A 17,156-nucleotide genomic window follows, 5' to 3' on the forward strand; every position below is an offset into this window, starting at 1 on the left:
GAACTCCAAATATCTATGTATATCCATTCCCTGGGCTGAAACAGGTATTTGTCTAGGCATTAGTAGAGTTGATCCATTTTAATATCTGAAAACACTATAACCACTTAACAGCCAGTGCAAAACATGCAGTGTACTGTACATAATTCAATTACAAGCTGCAATAAAGATAACTAAACAACAGAGAAGTGAGCTGACGGTAAACCTCCCTTCCGAGATTTGCAGCATTTGGATCAGGTCTGTGAACACGACGGAAGGAAGTTGGTCACAAATATCAGCCCAGAGTGACTCCGAGAAACTTTCCTGGCTTTGTTCAAGGCAGAGCATCACTTGTGAGCACTGGGGTTGAGAGCTCTGGTATTATACAAGCCACAAGATCTCGTTCTGTAGCTTCCCACGTGTCTTGTAACGGAAGTTGTCATCCCCCCCCCCAACATCCTTACAGTACGAGTGAGAAGACACATGTCAGCACTTTATCAGTGCTAACTACATCAAGTGTCAGCAAGAAAGCCACCAAGATGCTGTTATGTTGTAGGACATCTTCTGGCTTTTTGTGTTTTTTGTGTTGTTTTTTTTTTTTTTTTTAAACTGAACAAGACATTGAACCAAGATGACTGTCTCTGAAGATGTACAGTTTCAATAAATATAAGACCACTCGTCTAAGCAATAGCCCTACCTGTCAACTCAACAAAGAGCATCATGCTGCACTCTACTAAGCACTAACTCAACTCAGGCATCCATCAGCAATTCCCCTCCTTCACAGGTTTACCACTTCACAGAAAAAAATTTGGTTGCATTTCCTAGAAAAGCACAACTTCTAGCTATCCAAAACAATCAGTCTTCTGCCAATGACTTTTTGTCCACTAAACATCATTAGAAGTTTGTTTTCAGGAGAATTATATTTTTTTGTTTCACCAAGAAAGCAGCAAAGATCTGTACTCAGAAATCCACAGATCTCTCCAGCAAGTTTCCCAAGCCTGTCATGTCTTCATGGCCATGCACACCACCTGTTTCCAGCAACAGAAATGAAAAGAACCCCTTGTGCCATCAGGAATCATAATATATCTATGTAGTTAAAAGAGCAGTCACATCTGTTCTCATCTTGAAAAACACAGGCTCCGCTCCTCCTGATAGCCCTAATAAGCCTTCTCTGCCTCAATCGCAATTAGAATTTATCTTCCTTTGAAGTACAATTCTGGACACTCACTTCTTATTCATTATGAGCTTTTCCAGGACCATTTAAGACACTAATATCTCTCTTTCTCTCTACCCACAGGCAGCACAGGATCACATTTCCTTCCCCTGCAGAGGAATTGAGATGGCAGCTGATAACCTGTCATGGGATCTTTTAGTACACAGTATTCTCAGTTTTAAACTGGTCACCTCCAACCTTCAACAAAATTGTTATTATCAATCTCCACATCTTGTATTTCATTCAGTATGTTTAATTCAATTTCTATTATAGAAAACCTGCACGATGGAGAACTGGATAATGGCTCAGCCTTCCTCTATAGGAATACCTCAGCTATCAGAGCATCTCATGGCTCTAAATCTGTCTTGGTAGCACACAAAAATAAGGATCAGCTACAGGACACAAGGAACTCTACTAGTATACTCTTCCTGACAACTAAAATCATATCACCCTTGCCTGCAAGGAAAAAAATTTTCCCCAGATTAGTTACCTCAATAACAAGTCCACTCACTGATATACGGCAATTTGGAGCTTTTCATCTGATCACAAAATACTGCAGCTAGAAAGTAACTTTACAGCTTTAATAGAAATTTTTAATATCTTATCCTTTATTTTCTGGAGTAAAACTTTGCTTTAGAAAGTTTTGCACACACTTTAAAGCTTAAGAGAACTGACTTGTTATTCTCTGTATATGGAAGTCTGACCCCACTGCACAGCATTTACTCCTGTAAGCAGCCTGTACGGTGCGCAAAGACTCTTCCAAGGGCTAAGCAGGAAAGATTGCTTCTGTTGCTGATGAGTCCCATGTCAGATGCCTAAAGATGCACAAATATATTAAAAGTTAAGATTAACACTAGTGAGCTAGACAGAACCATTCATTTATAAGCAGAATCCAGAGAGAAAGCTATTTTCTCAGACTGTTTGTGTAGTTTAAAAATAATCTCCTTTTCATTTTGTCCAGTGATTACTAGCAGAGTCAGAACAGATTTACACAGGTTTAACAGAAATTCGTAATATTCAGCACTGTATTCAACAGCTGCTATAATAAACTTAAGTGAAAGTACTCAAACAAGCCTTAAGCATTCCCCACCCAAGCTCAAAACAAATATATCTCAGCTTTTCACCTGGATTATATTTACAGCCAGTGTCTTAACTGAACAAATAACTAAAGTAGAAAGCCATGGACCAAACAAAAATCTTACGTTTTTATTCAGGCTAATGAAATGCTGCTGCAGGGATGCCCTAAGTGGTAGGTGTGATTTTCCTAAAACTGATGTCACCAGATTTCTCTTTCAAAGAGACTGTTAAATTATTTACACTCCCCTAACCTCTGGGAGGGCACATAAAAGAATCCAGAAATCACTATTCAAGCCCCTCAGAGGGCGTTTTGACCTCTTGGCTTGCTCTGACCCACATCAGTGAGGGTTTTGCAATTTCTTTTGCACCAAAGTGTAAGAGGCCGAAGATGAAAGTTACTGAAATTCTTCCTGCGTTCCCCAAGCTTTTGGCTCTCCTCTGGCTTGACTATCTACAGAGTTTGCCACATCTAATGCGCAGGAAAACACAGGCAGTCAGTACCTTAAAGTGATTCCCAGGTGCCTGGATACTTCACAGCAGAATTAAGGCACTGAAAATTTGAAACTGGTTATGATGCTGATAAAGGGAAGGAAAATAGAAAAAAATATACATTCAATACTGTACATTAAATTATGTCATTAGCGGAGCTTTGGAGATTTCAAAAGCCTTTCCCAACTCACTGCTCTAAGCATCAGTCTGTCCTCTGCAAAAGGCAAAAAAGGAACAACGTACTTAAGATATCTATGGGTTCACCTTGCCTACAATGCAATTAGTTTTCAGCTGACTTTTGTATAGAACTTCTTTGAATCTCCACATTTATCTGTAGGAAAAAATATAATATTGCACAATTCCACAGAAACATGCCACTTATGTCCAAGAAAGATAAACGTCTAAGTTTGTACAAAGGTTTATTTTATGTGGCTATCACAAAAATTGTTAAGATTTTAATATATATACAATGCAATTCAAAGATACTGAGAGCCTTCAGAGGGATAAGAATGTTCACAGATTTTGTGACATGACATAACCCAATTATTTCATTTTTCCAGGATACAGTGGTATGTTTACTATGACTGTTATAAATGTCAGCCTTGTGGACCAAAACTCATTTTGTCCCATGATCCCCAATCTCTCAAAAAAGGAAATAAGATGCTTACTTAGGGATTAGTCTGTAACAGCCAAATCATGAGCCAATGCAGTTAACTTTTACTGACAGTGCTCTGTCCAGAGCACAAAAAGTACTATGACTGGAGCTGCCCCATTAGGCTGAACTCCCTGCAGCGTTCCTGAATCTGCAAAACATCATCATGTCAGTCGCGAATGTACTTTTAAGCTGTTACTCTCATTATCGTGACCAAATAGCCCACTTATTCTCCCCTTTCTCATGAAACATCAGATACCCATTTCTTCACAGGAGTATCTATATCATTTATCCTATCCACAACAGGCTTTTTTCCTGTCTCCACCTCTTCTCCAGGCTCCCACTGTCCCATCAGTCACACTAGCCACTACTGGCCAGTCATTTTAACATGCAGGCAAGTTCACACTTTCATTTCTCTCATATAATAGATCCTCATAAAAGAAAGAGATAGAAGCCCATTAAGTAATTTAGTATAGAGCTATGAAGGTAAGAGAACCCATCACCCTCATTAGTAAATGACAACAGTCTCATAATGATGTGCTATGAACCATTTCCACAGCATGTAAGGCAGTTCTCTATTTTCACTATGATTAAGCATCATTATTTTAACAGGCTGATTCTCCCAAACGTATTCTCTTCTGTCTAAGTACAGACGATGTATTCATTACGAAGCTAAATTTTAAAGAGGAAATTAAAGCGTTTTCATTCAAAGTAAGCGTCCTTTTAGAAAAGTTGAGATTTGATGACTTTACTCTGAGCTTCAACAGGCAATCTTTATGTGCAGGTAACAAGAAATCTTGGGAGTTGTAAACATACAGCTTTTATATATAAGGGCTCTTCATTTTAACACAATGGACTGGGAAACAAAGTTTTTAAATTCTTATGCACAAGACTGAAATGCAGAGTCATACCTTTACAGTATTGGCAGCCTGACCACGATTGTTTATGCTGGAGCTTAGAGCCAAAGAATTAATTTTACCACTTTAGTTACCCAGACACACAATTAGTAGTTCAGCAGCCTTCCCTTTCTAATTGATCCGTTCACATGACAAATGATGAACATCTCACTTGTCAGTGTCTTAAGCAGTAGTTTCAAGATCTGAAGTGTTTGACAGAGCTGCTGGAACATTTGAAATTTTACTACCTCACTTTCCCAATTAACACAAGCTCTAGACAGCCAAGTTGACATTTTATGGTTAGGCAAAGGAAGTAACTACAGTTCTATTAAACACTGAAAGTTTGAAGATCTAATGTCTTTTCTTAAAAGGCACTTGGAAATTAAATTGGTGCTTTCACACCAGAACCTGAAACTAAAGTTCACTGCACTCTCACCCAAGATAGTAAAAAAAAAAAAAACACCTCATCAAAACCATTAAGACACAGCAGCACAACACTTTCCTCACTCTGAAAAGAACACAAATCTTTAACACTGCAGGTGTAACAAGATTTTCTCATCTGCCATTTTTTGCAAGATGATGTAGTTAACAGATTACCTAATGATACTATTTTACGATGAAGATAGCATTGTGGTTGCAAGCACAGAGACCTTTTTTTACCTCAAAAATGTTGGAAGAGGAAGAAAAAGACCCAACAGTTATAGTAAAACTTACCATGTCACATGCCCAAATCAGAGAGGAAATACCATAGAGCGGGGAGATAACAGACTCTGAGACTTTAATGAATTTAATGTTTTGTCCCAAAACAGAATTGTCCCAACAATTTTAATGAGGCCAATTACTCACTCAAGTAGTGTCTAGATTTACTGCATGAAGTCTTTCAGCTGATACTGACACCAGATTAAACATTAAATATTTACATGTTTAAGATATTTAAATGTTTAAGTGTAGCTTATTTGGAGAATTTATCACTTTTGTTTCTTATTAAATTCTGTCTTATCTTAACAGAATTTGTTTACATAACAGTAAGTCTAAAAAGGCCCATATTTATAATGCTTAATGGCTTCTAAAAGGCCAGAATGAAGTTTTACTTCCAAAATTAGTTCTCTCATAGGCTCTGCATCTTAACTGCCAAAATCCATCAATGTCTTTGGCCAGAGTTGTAGAAATGAAACAATTTAAAAGCCCATATGAAAACTTTCTGTATGCATAATCAATGCTCTTTAAAAGTGTATTTTTATGACTCCTGCAACCTACTAACTGGTAGCAATGAGAGGGAATTAAATAGTGCATGGACAAACTACAATTTTTATTGTCTAAGCACCAACCTTCAGTTTCTACAGTCACAGCATACCAGAAAAAGATCAAAACTCTGGACAGACCAGTTGAGTGACAAAAGTCTAGATTTGCAAAATTACTTCTATAGTATTAAATGCTTGCATTCTCAAAATCTTTAAAAACCTGCGCTCACATCTTAATTTGTAGTGAAAAACAAAGCTTTTATTTGACAGATTTCAAATGTGGTTTGTAACTGTTGGTTCTATTTTCACTGTGCTCATCAGAAACTATCTGCAGCAACAGATAACAGACCAATATTTTAAAGATCTAGTATTGAAGACATTTGTGAAGGACTACAGTTTATAACCAACACCTTCCTCTTTACAGTTCTCTTTTCAGTTCTGCTCTAGAACACATTTATTGGGGAAAAGTTCTTTCCTACAGTGTTTTTTCTTAAATACAAAAATACATCTGAACAAGTCTCAAAAAGTTACATCCATAAATAATATTCTCTCATAGAAACAAAGGAACATGAGCTAACGCACGCACTACCTTTGCAATCTGAGATACGTATTAGTAGCTCTCATATGTAGACTATCACAGCAACAGACCAAATCTTTCCTTAAACTTCTTTATACTGAAACAGAGGTCATGTAAACAGACAGCAAGAAAGAACCACAAGCAAAAAGCTCAGAGAGTCTGAATACCCGTGAATTCAGCTTTCATTTGCAGATGCTCATCACGCAAAAGCACGATACAGCACCAGGCATCAAATCCAACCATCCGTGACAGTGAGGGACCGTTCACTTGGTCATCACCACAAACCACCTCTTAGTTGGTATATTTATTCCTTCTAATTCTAGGAGGGAATGACTCATGGGTCTCACTTCTTCAGTGCAGGAAAAAAAAGCAAGAAAACTTCCTTCTGGTTTGTAGCCTAAGTTTATTCAAACTGATGGTGGAAATAACACCAAACAAGAAATTTAACTCTTCATATTTCCTCCTTACAGTTATCAGCAAGAAGTGATGCAACCCTTTACCACACAGTACTCCACGGTGACCTCCAGCACTATTTCACTGCTAACACATTCTACTTCATAGACAGCCTGCTTATCTAGTATAAATAAAATAATCCTTTGTTCATTTATTAAGTCATGAGGACTTTTGCTTTTCTTGAGGGGAAAAAAAAAGTCAGTACTTATGAAAGCATACTCTAGTAATACAAGGCAGTTAATCTTTTCATTTGCTTCAAATTACAAGTAACTTGTTTTTAATCAGCATTATATACAATTCCCAAACTCAGTTACATCATCTAGTTTGATAGTTATCACATATGTCAATCACAAGACTAAAATGCTGACACACTCTAGTTTGAAATGGCAACATGATGTAAGCACTCCAAAAAAAAAGTTTGAGAATAGCTACCAAACTTTATCCATACTAAGTTTGCTGCTTTATTTATCTGTCAAAAACAGAAGAAGTTTCATGCATTGTGTTACAGAAAATTCTAGTTTTAAAGATTTAATCAGGAAAGAGATTAAAGCCTTACCTCTGGTTTACTGAGACTGGATGACACAAGAGAACCTGATCCCACATCCAGATCCCACTGTTTTTTGCCACTGTTTTCTGGATCCAGTGCAGCAATTCGTCCATCCAAAGTGCTGATAATTACTAGAGATCTGCAAATTGGAAGCATTCACAGTAAAAAGTACAGCCATATGAAGTTTATCTATCAGCTGCTTTATGTATTTAATACAGTGCAAATCCAACTTTAAAGTTAAGTCTATACATTCTGCAAAACAGCAATTTAACTTGGTAACTCTACCTAGACCAGCAAGAGAATAGAAAAGTTGAAGTCTCTGGCTGGATGTTATAAACTAATTTACATGCTGTAAAACAGTTTCAGAGTTCAATTTTAGGGGAAAATGGTTGACTTTTTACTCCCACATGCAGGTGTAACCACTACAACACTGAATGAGATCATCTTCTTTTAAGATACTTACACAACAGTATAAATCCTATTTTTTCTAGTCCTTTCCACATTGATCTTTAATACACCCTTTCAAAACAACCTAAATCTGAAACTACTCATCCAGCAAATCAGTACATTAGAAATATTAAGTTGCAACTAAGTTTTCAATACCTCTGGATGAAACATCAAAATTCTGGAGATTTGACAAGTCTTAGAATAAAACAAGTCTTGCCTAAGGCATACACAGGACCCTAGAAACAACATCTAACCTTTGCAAACAACAAAGCAAGCAAACTGCCTTACACAGCTTAGGCTTTAAGTAGCCTATCTGTCTGAGGATACAAGGTAATAGCAGGCTAGCTGTTGATTTCTGCAGTACCAGAAGCTCACCAATTTTAGTAAATCTTGTTTCTTACACAGCAGTACAATTAGAATAAACATTTCTGGTTGGGTTAGAATTCAAGCATTAAATAAAACAAACAAACAAAGAAACCTAAACAGCACAGAGACAAAACACTGACAAGGCATTTTTAAAGGGCCTTTTTTTTCCTTGTAAGATTGTTTCAGTCTGACCTGAAAAAGTTGGGATGTATTGGCAGTTTTGGCTTGCAGCAGGCTCACCAATCTTCAAAGGCTGTGGGAGTAGAGCTTGATCACTTTACAGACTGCTTGCACTGAGAGGGGCTGGATCTAGTGACCCAGAAGGACCTTTATAGACATTGGTTTCAATTAGAATAAGGAACTGGGCAAATAAACCTGATGGGCAAATTGACTATTTTTGCTTGGGGGTGAAGGAGCGGGTGGCAGGTAATGCACACACAGACGTGTATATGAATCATTACTTTAAACAATAAGGGACACTACATTACATCTGGCTTCAGTTCTACACAGTATTCACCTGTCCAAAGTTACCAGTGTAGGAAGCTGAAGTTTAGAGAGGTAATGATGGGGGGCTATCATTTTTCTTTAAAGAGGGCAAAATTAAAATGAACTTAAAAACATGTTCGAGGATAGCAGTGTATTACATCACCTACAACAAAGGTCACGTAAAACACTGCAGTTTTATCTGTAAAAGTAACCCACGCATTTTATAGGACCTTATACTGTACTATAGCGCTATATTGTTAATAGAAAGTGAAATACATCTTTAGCCGGTAGCAAAAATAACACAGCAGCTCCTACTTCTGAAGGTGGCCAAGCATCACATTCCTTCAAAAGCTTAGTTTAAGGAAGTGTTAGAAAAATACCAACTGTGCAAATATTTGAACAGTAGAATACTTGAGGTTTTATAAGCTGAGTACATACAGTTATTCCAACTGTAAGAAAACCAAGACTGGGTTAATAATAAACCGAGTTGCAGGACACTACCTATTCTCAAGCACTGTAAACAAGGGCTCACACACTAAAGACCTTGGACACATATTTAACACAATCTGCTTTATGGTAAAACAGTTTCTCTGAAGCTTTCTAGCACTGCATAAAAATATTATTCCAAGTGGGTCTATTTAGATTTTATGTTGATCCAACTGACAACTAGGTTATAAAAGAGGTAGAAATGTAACTAGAACAAAGGGAAGTTTGGCAGTAACACTGCAGAGAAGAAAAAATCCTAAAAATCACAGTGAAATGTTTCCTTCCCATCTACTCCCATTGTTTTCCTTTTTCTAATTCTTCCTGCTTGACTTCTCCCTCAAGTAACAAATGATTTATGCCTTTGTATCTTACCTTTCTGTATTATCTTTTCCCATCTTTGCAAACCTCAACCTGCCCCGAGAATTATCTCATTATTTAAGCCTCGTCACTGCCACCCAAGATGGCTGTTTTGGAATCTGTACCTGCATGATGACCTCTGGTCACCCAAATCGTGGTGTAACCACACTTTACATTTAGCTGATTAGGAAAGGGGGGGTGGGGTGGTGGAAATAATCATGCCTTCAGAGGGAACCTTTGTACCAAGAGCACACACTTTGAGAAACTGGTTTAATCAACTGCTTCTGCGTACCCTAAAAACTCTGAATTTTCTTGGGTACAGTGGTACTTTTCATTAGTCCCCCTGGCCACCAGCTCTATAATGGCTTTTGTTTCACAAACTCCACCTACTAAGCAAACACTTCAATGAGACACAGGAACAGGACCATCTTGGCTATACCTAAATCTTGCATGTGGCTACCTTTAGAACTGGAAATAGGTGCAAGAAAACCACTCATTTCTTTCTCTCTTTTTAATGAGTGACTCATTTTGAACTAAATAGCAATGTTTCTGGTCCCATCTTCATCTTGCTCTTTAACAATAATCCTGCATGTCAGAAAAAAACCTGCTAAAAACCCTTACTCTTGTAATAAAATCCTTCATTACTTAATTTTTCTATAAATGAAAATCTTAATATCTGTTCTCATCTCTGACCAACTCCAGTGAGTTAAAAACCTGTCACTTGAACTCTAATTGGTATAAGATGTGCAATTTGTCTACATGTGTCCTAGACCCATGCTAGTGCTAGACTTTCTATCAGATTTTTCTTTTCACAAGTTTCCCTGCTTAGTGGTGATTCCACTACTCACAGCTTTGCATACTGAGAGTGTGATGTGGTGACAGGAGATCTTGCCATCTTTCAGGTAGTCTAATCAAGCACTAGATTAACACATTCTGAAAAAGCTGTTTAGGCAACTACTTCAAGAGACTATTTTAGAGCTGGAAAACAGGAAGGCACCTTGCTTTGTGTCACCCCAGAGTGCTATCATAAGGTTAATTTAGTGTATTATGCCCAGTAGAACAGAGCCACGATTCAACAAGAGAAAGACATCCTTTTAGTAATCTCTTTGCAGGCTGAACGTGTCAGGACTGCATCTGCAATTCTATTACATTAATCTGAAATAGTGATATTGTGGATGCATCTTTGGGACACCTAATCAACAAGCTGCAAAGAAAAGGAATTCCCACATTAGCTTATATTTTGGTTAAGCCTGAAAAACTGTTATTCTCTGCTAAATGATACCTTATCACTGGCTTTACCAACACTACCTCCTGACTAGGGTAAAGCTTAAAGAATACCTTGATCAAAGAAGCCAGCTTCCAACAACATCCAAATTTAAGAACACTACCAAACTAGATCTCAATTCTGCATACCTTCCTGCACAAAACATTACCCAACTTAAGGTCAAAGGTTAAAAGGTCAAAAGTCACAATTATAATGCCAAGGAAGTGAGACAGAGACAAGCGGCAGCAAGGCTGCAAATTCCTGAAATGGCAAGATATTTGTTGAAAGTAAATCACGGATTATAGTGGAGAGTGAATCACATCACACAGATACCAGAGAAGGAAAAAATAAAAAAGACATCAACACAAAACCAGAATTGCAATAGTCTCCACAAGCCTGAACCAGAACAAAAACAGAGATACAGAAAGGAGTCACCCCGAACTAGGCAATTACTTAAAAATCCAAGGATCCATCAACCAGACACTTGAAAAATGAACAACGGTAAAATGATGAAGACACCTATGTACTTCACCTTACCTCTAGCTGCTACTCCAGAATACATTATGAATCAAATGATGGAGGAATAGAAAATCCCTCTCAGGCCCTTAGAGTTGGCCAGCACATAGACTAAAGCAAGGGGCCAGTACAACACAGCACATATTAAGATATCTGTAAGCACAGCAGCTGGCAGAGGCTAAGCCAATACTATATAGTCAGATTTTATTTGCACCTTGTCAGTGTGAAAACACATCTGGACATATTTCCCCCAGCAGAACCATCTACAAACAGCCTCTATGGTTAAATGAAATAGTTTTCTTACCATTTCCTATCCTCTTTCACTCAAAGACATGAACTTGTTAAAGCACAGTTACAATATTCATCCTTGAAACTATGCAAAATATCTACTACAAACACCCACATACATTGAGAAAAGGCCAATCCTGGGCCTTAGAACCACTGTTTATATCCCATCATGAACACAACCCACTTTTTGACATCAGGCAGCTTGAGAACAGCTCTGTTGTACTTTATAGAAGTGAAAGTATCTGATTTAGCTACAAACAGAAGGGCTAAGATTGCAAGGGAAGATGTAAACAGGATAGAGAAGGAACACTTATTTAGCTCATCTATACCCTTTCACAACACAAAAACTTTGTATTTATTCAAATAAGTTGTTTTTGTTAGAAAAACAAAGCAGAACTTACCATCCTTCTGGCACAACATTTACCACTATTCCTGTTTCAGTTTAAAAACACTCCCAACCCTAATACCCTCAACAGCCATTTGGGACACTGCAAATACTGCTGTCTGTCAAACTTGAACTCTAAACAGCTATTCCAATTTCAAAACCTGCATGTTTGTATGTAAAGAGCACAGTAATTCACTAACCCCCACAATTTCTTCTAGGAAATTAAAAAATCCTCAAAACCAAGATGATTACATTCATTTGCCTACAGCAACAGCAGCTGGGGTTTGGGTTTTGTTGTTCATTGGGTTTTTGTTTGTTTGTTTTTCAGATTATACTGTGTTATATCATGTGGATATTTTATTGCTGAAGAATAATTAGCTGACGGGAGTAGAGATCTCAGAAATACAGATTAAAAAAAAAAAAAAAAGAAACACAGGCAAATACTATGGCCAGGCAGCCATTCTATTTTTATTTGATGACAGCAAATGTATTCCTACATACTAATCAATTAGAGAACAGCTACATTTAATCTCAGGCTTAAATTATTAAATTGAGCATCTTTAGTGTATTTTACTTAGCTCCAGGATTCAAACAGAAAATTCATTTTTAAATCTTTTCAGGGCTAAATAAATGAAGGTCTTTATTAAAAAAAGTGAATACAGTAGAATTGTAACAAACTAGTTAGGATTTTGGTGACCTGATACAGAAAAGAATGATCCTATTGCTAATAGGTGAATAGATTTTCCTCAAAGAAAATAGGATGCCGAGTTATCAGCCAGTTTATTGCTCTAAGTGAATGCTTGGGTATACTAACAAAAAGCTCCAGGCTTTTCATTTTTAGAACAGGTTCTCAAATATAGTAGGCATTTAGTCATGTTTGTCTTCCTTTAAACTCTGGCTGTGGCTTATCACCTCATCTTGCTCAGCCAATTCAGAAACAGGCTGGAAACAGGTCAGTAACATTTCTGCACTTGAGTCATTCATTAAAATCTTCCTTTTGCCAGAGCTTCTTGCCACATGAGATTAATAAGCATTTTGTTTCCCCACGTTATATTCTGAAACTTGTTCAGCCGTTTGTCTTGCGTGTTGGACTTCCCTTCAAGCATACATCAGCGTCTGTGTTTAACAGACAACTAAATAAATGTGAGAACTGCGTTTTCTTTAAAAGAAAAAGATGAGGGAAAGGGATACAACGCTCTGAAGAACTGTGAGTTGCAGGTGTCGGGAAGAGTTTAGACTACATATGCAGCGCTTTTGGGTCTCCTTCCCGCAGGCACAGCACTGCCACCCGGTATCAAGTCAAGGAGGGGATCGAGACTTGGTGTTACCAGGGTGAGCAGACTGGCCAGACGTCACATAGCATGACATCCGGCAGTGTATTTGTCTAAGAATTAAGGAACCCTTTCTCCTTCCTAATAACCATAGAAAAGAACAAGTACCTTAGAGACAGCGAGGTCCTGAAACACCCTTTCCGTACTGACACTGCCTCTCACTCCAGCCTGCCCATCGCTGCAGCTCCACTGCCAGCCCCACCACGGGACTCACCTCTTCCACCCCTTCGCCCTGCACCTCTCCTCCCACCTTCAGATACTTCCCTGCGGGTCCCTACAGTTCCACCCCACGCACCAGCCCACAGCACCCTTATTTCTCTTCGTACCCCCTTCCCAACCCACCGCTCCCCCCAAGAACAACCCGCAGCTCAACTCTCCCACCTCTTCCCGCTTCCCACCGTTCTGACCCCGAAAAGTGCCGTTCCCCTGCAGCACACCCCTCCAACCCCACTCCTCCACGACCCCCGGGACTGTGCAATCCCCTTTCCCACGCATCACCCCCCTCTCCAGCCCCCTCAGCTCCTGATTCCCAACTCTAGACACACTCTCCCCCACCTCCTCGAACGTTGCCTCCTTCTCCCCTGATGCTCTGACCCCCGCCGCGGGTACTGACCCCCGTCAAGCACCCCCAAACCGAACCCTGACCCCCTCCCCAGCATCTCCACACACTGAACCCCCCTCAGCACCGACTCTCATCCCGGGCACCGACCCCCGCCCACCTGCCGCCGGTCCGGGCCTCTTCGCCCTCCTCAGGCTCCTGCTCGCCTGGCGCCGTCGGGGCCACCCCGGCCTCATCGTCCTCCACCGTCACATCAGCAGACCCCGCCGGCAGAGCGGCGGGAGCGGCGGCCGCCCCCAACCCGAAAGCGGCCTCCGCAGCCGCGGCATCGCCCGGCAACGGCTCCGGGACGCCCGCCGCCACACGCAACAGCACCAGCAAGGTGAAGGCGGCCAGAGCGCTGCGGCACCGCGGCCCCCGCATGGAGGGGCCCCGCCTCGCCCGCCGCCAACAGCCGTTAGGACATGAACGCTGCCTCCGCCGCCGCCGCCGCCACAGAATGGGCGCCCGCCCCGCCCCGCCCCGCCCGCCACGTACCGGCACTCCGCGCACGCCCGCCCCTGGCACCGCCGCCCGCCCCCTCCCGGCGGAGAGGCAGCCCATTGGGCCGTCGCCACGCCGCTCCGCCCGCAGCTTCCCCTCGATTGGCGCGGCCGGCGGCGCTGGGCGGGAAGGAGCGGTGTTTGTCAACAGAGCCGCCGGGCCAATCGGAGCCACGCCGCTCCCTCCGCCACCGCCCTGACCAATCGGAAGCCGCATGATTCACCAGCCTGATCTGGGATTGGCGGAGCCGGCGCGCCACACGTGCTGCTGACTGGAGCGCCGGGCGGCGCGGCCCCGCCCTTTCCCGGCCGCCCTCCCGCCGGGCTGGAGACGTGGCTGTTCCTCCGTGTCGGCAGGGCGGGGCGAGCGGCGCGTACCACTTGGTACGCCGCGGGGTGGGGGGGAGAAACACACAGAGGGCTCCCTGCGGAGGGGAATGGACTCGTCGGGCGGGAACGACGGAGGGCGGCTGCCGGCACCGCCGCGTCCCCGGGCGGTCTGAGGCAGCGGGGACGCGGCTGTACCCGCACCAGAACCAGCACGTACCGGTACCGCTGAGGGGGTCGTAGCGACCCTGGGCTGGTGGCTCGTAGCGCCTCAGGCACCCTCCCAGCCGAGCGCCGTGTTTCCCCTCAGGAACGGGCGTGGTGGCGGGATCGACTGCTCCCCTCAGCAGCTCGCTCCCCAGTTAACGGCGGGCCCGGCGCCGGCGGCCGAGCTGGGCTGGCTAGCTATGTGTGCGACACGACATGGTGGCCGGTAGGCCCAAAAGCAGCAGCCCCGGCGTGTTGGCCAAGCATCCCAGTGGCCTGTGGTGCATTCAACTCAACGTTTGCTCCATGTATTCACAGATACTGGTTTCCTTTATCAAGCAGGTAACACCTCCGCATCCTTCAAGGGCCATTTTCCCCCCCTTTCCAGCAGTTCCCACTATCTCCGTGGCGCTGGGGAGCAGGAGGGACTGCCCCTGCAGCTGGCTGTTGCCCACGCCGACTGGCACTCCTTCGGCCTGCCCTGGATCACGCCACAATTTCTGCTGCTGCCAGGAGTCTTTTCGTGTCAGTATTCATCCCTGCACAGGTCGGTATGTTGTTTATCAAGCCACGCTTTTTATCTTCTTTTGTAACGAACCAAATTAAGTTACAAACTTTAATTGTGGCATCTCCTCCAGTGCTTAAATTACAGTTTTCTGCCCCTCCCCTTTTCCATTTTCTTCAGTGTTGCATTTCAGAATATGGAGATTAAGGTGCCGTGTTCATCTGTAGTCAGTGGTAGAAAAGGCTCTAGCATATCCCTAGGTGTGCCTTCACTTTTTGAGGAGGCAAAGGCTGACTGTAGGCCATTAGAGAACGCAGAACATTAGAGAACGATGCTTTTCTTCCTGTGTGTACAGGTGCATACCTGAGATAACTGGCTTTACGTTTGACTGTTTTACAAAGCCCCTTTATCCACACCCAGCTTACTGCGTTTTGAACAACGGCCCTTATCATCCTGTACCACTCTGCTGATGCGGATGTCATCTGCAAATTGTATTAGGAGTGATTTTCTATTTGCTTCGAAATGACTAATGAAAATATTGATTATGTACATGTGTACTATAGCATAAATGATACTGGAGGGATCCCATTAGAAGTAGCCTTATTCTGTAGTAATTTGTAACCAGTTCTAGAAAAAAAATCTCTGTGACCAGCGTTTAATATATTCTTAACTGATGCTTTGTTACCCTATGGTTTTTTTTATTAAAATATTGCACATTTCTAAGTAAAAATCGTTTTAAAAGTTTATTACACATTCCAGAGGAAATTGAATTATTTGTTATCTTCCTGAAATACAAAATGAGATTTCTATTAGACCTGTGATTGGCATTACTAATTCTTTAAATTGAGTCACATATCAACTTTTTTTCGGTATTTAGCCAAGAACTGTTCTACATTACTACATATCATATAACTGTCCTTTCTGAAGACAGATACCAACCTGGCACATTTTTAGCTTTCTAGAATTGCCCTAGTATATCAAGGTTTACTAAAAGTGAGTATCAACAGACAAGGGGTCTCCGCTGGAGAACTGGAAGACAAGAGCTTCACTGGTTACTAATGGACTGAAATTTATCACATCACTGTTAAGTAATCCACCCACATATCTTCCTGCTTCTTTGCAAACATAGATCATAAATGTTCAATGAACACTTCTGCATCATTATTGACATTTTAATCATGACCATCTAGTAATGGGCCTGTACCATTACTAGGGTTTTCTGGGATTTGGCCTTGCCAGCTATGGATTTCCTTTGATGTGCGTCACTGCCAATAACTTCTTTGCTTCTCATAACTTCTCATTTATACCAACACTTTCTTATTTCCTGCTTTCCCCACTTTGCTATTTATTTTTCATTTTTAATCACTCTCCAGTCCACTAATAAATCAGGAATTGTCAGTGTATTTTCTCTCTTGATTTTGAAATTGTGGCTCATTGATTGCTCAGTGAACTCTTTTAAAGAGCTTGTCATTATAATTTTTGGACTTCTACCTAAATTTTCCTTCCTGCTTGCACTCTTCCGATAAGTTGGAAATACAGCTTTTTTAAACCACCAGATGTATGCGAAGTCAGATCATGAACACTGCTCCCCAGATAACCACTGAATTGCAATCCAGGTTTTGGGGGGTTTTTTTACTTACTTCATTATAACAAACTCTGAAACAGTTTACCTTGTGCTGCATGCCAAACAGTTCATGTAATTTTTAGTAACTTAAATAACATTTTATTATTGTACCCATATGGTCTTGTGCTTATATTTTCTTTATGTAGATAAATCCTCTCTTTGGTCTACCCGTTCATATGTTTATAAAGAGTAATCAAATTCCTTCTGTTTTGCTAGGCAAACCAAGCCAAAGGCTTTTATTCTTCCCTAACACTTTTGGCTCCCTGTTCCCCTGTTCATATCACTCGCCCTCCCCTGCACCTGTTCCCATTTAAATTAATATTTCTTGCATAGCAGTGTTTTGAA

At 41.3% G+C, this 17,156-nt stretch overlaps 1 protein-coding gene across 1 annotated transcript in view; it reads right to left on the reverse strand.

Moving 5' to 3' along the window:
- Positions 1–14,103, reverse strand: part of EIF2AK3 (eukaryotic translation initiation factor 2 alpha kinase 3) — a 43,672-nt gene extending 29,569 nt beyond the window's left edge. The window contains exons 1-2 of the mRNA XM_032987393.2: positions 13,767–14,103; positions 7,131–7,260 (exon numbers count right to left, since the gene is read on the reverse strand). Coding sequence (XP_032843284.2) covers positions 7,131–7,260; positions 13,767–14,029 — 393 coding nt within the window. The 5' untranslated portion in view covers positions 14,030–14,103. The remainder of the gene's footprint in view (positions 1–7,130; positions 7,261–13,766) is intronic.
- Positions 14,104–17,156: the final 3,053 nt, after the last annotated feature.

This window comes from Tyto alba, unplaced genomic scaffold, assembly GCF_018691265.1.
Source record: "Tyto alba isolate M040663 unplaced genomic scaffold, T.alba_DEE_v4.0 Super-Scaffold_6, whole genome shotgun sequence".
In the NCBI taxonomy this organism is placed as follows: domain Eukaryota; kingdom Metazoa; phylum Chordata; class Aves; order Strigiformes; family Tytonidae; genus Tyto; species Tyto alba.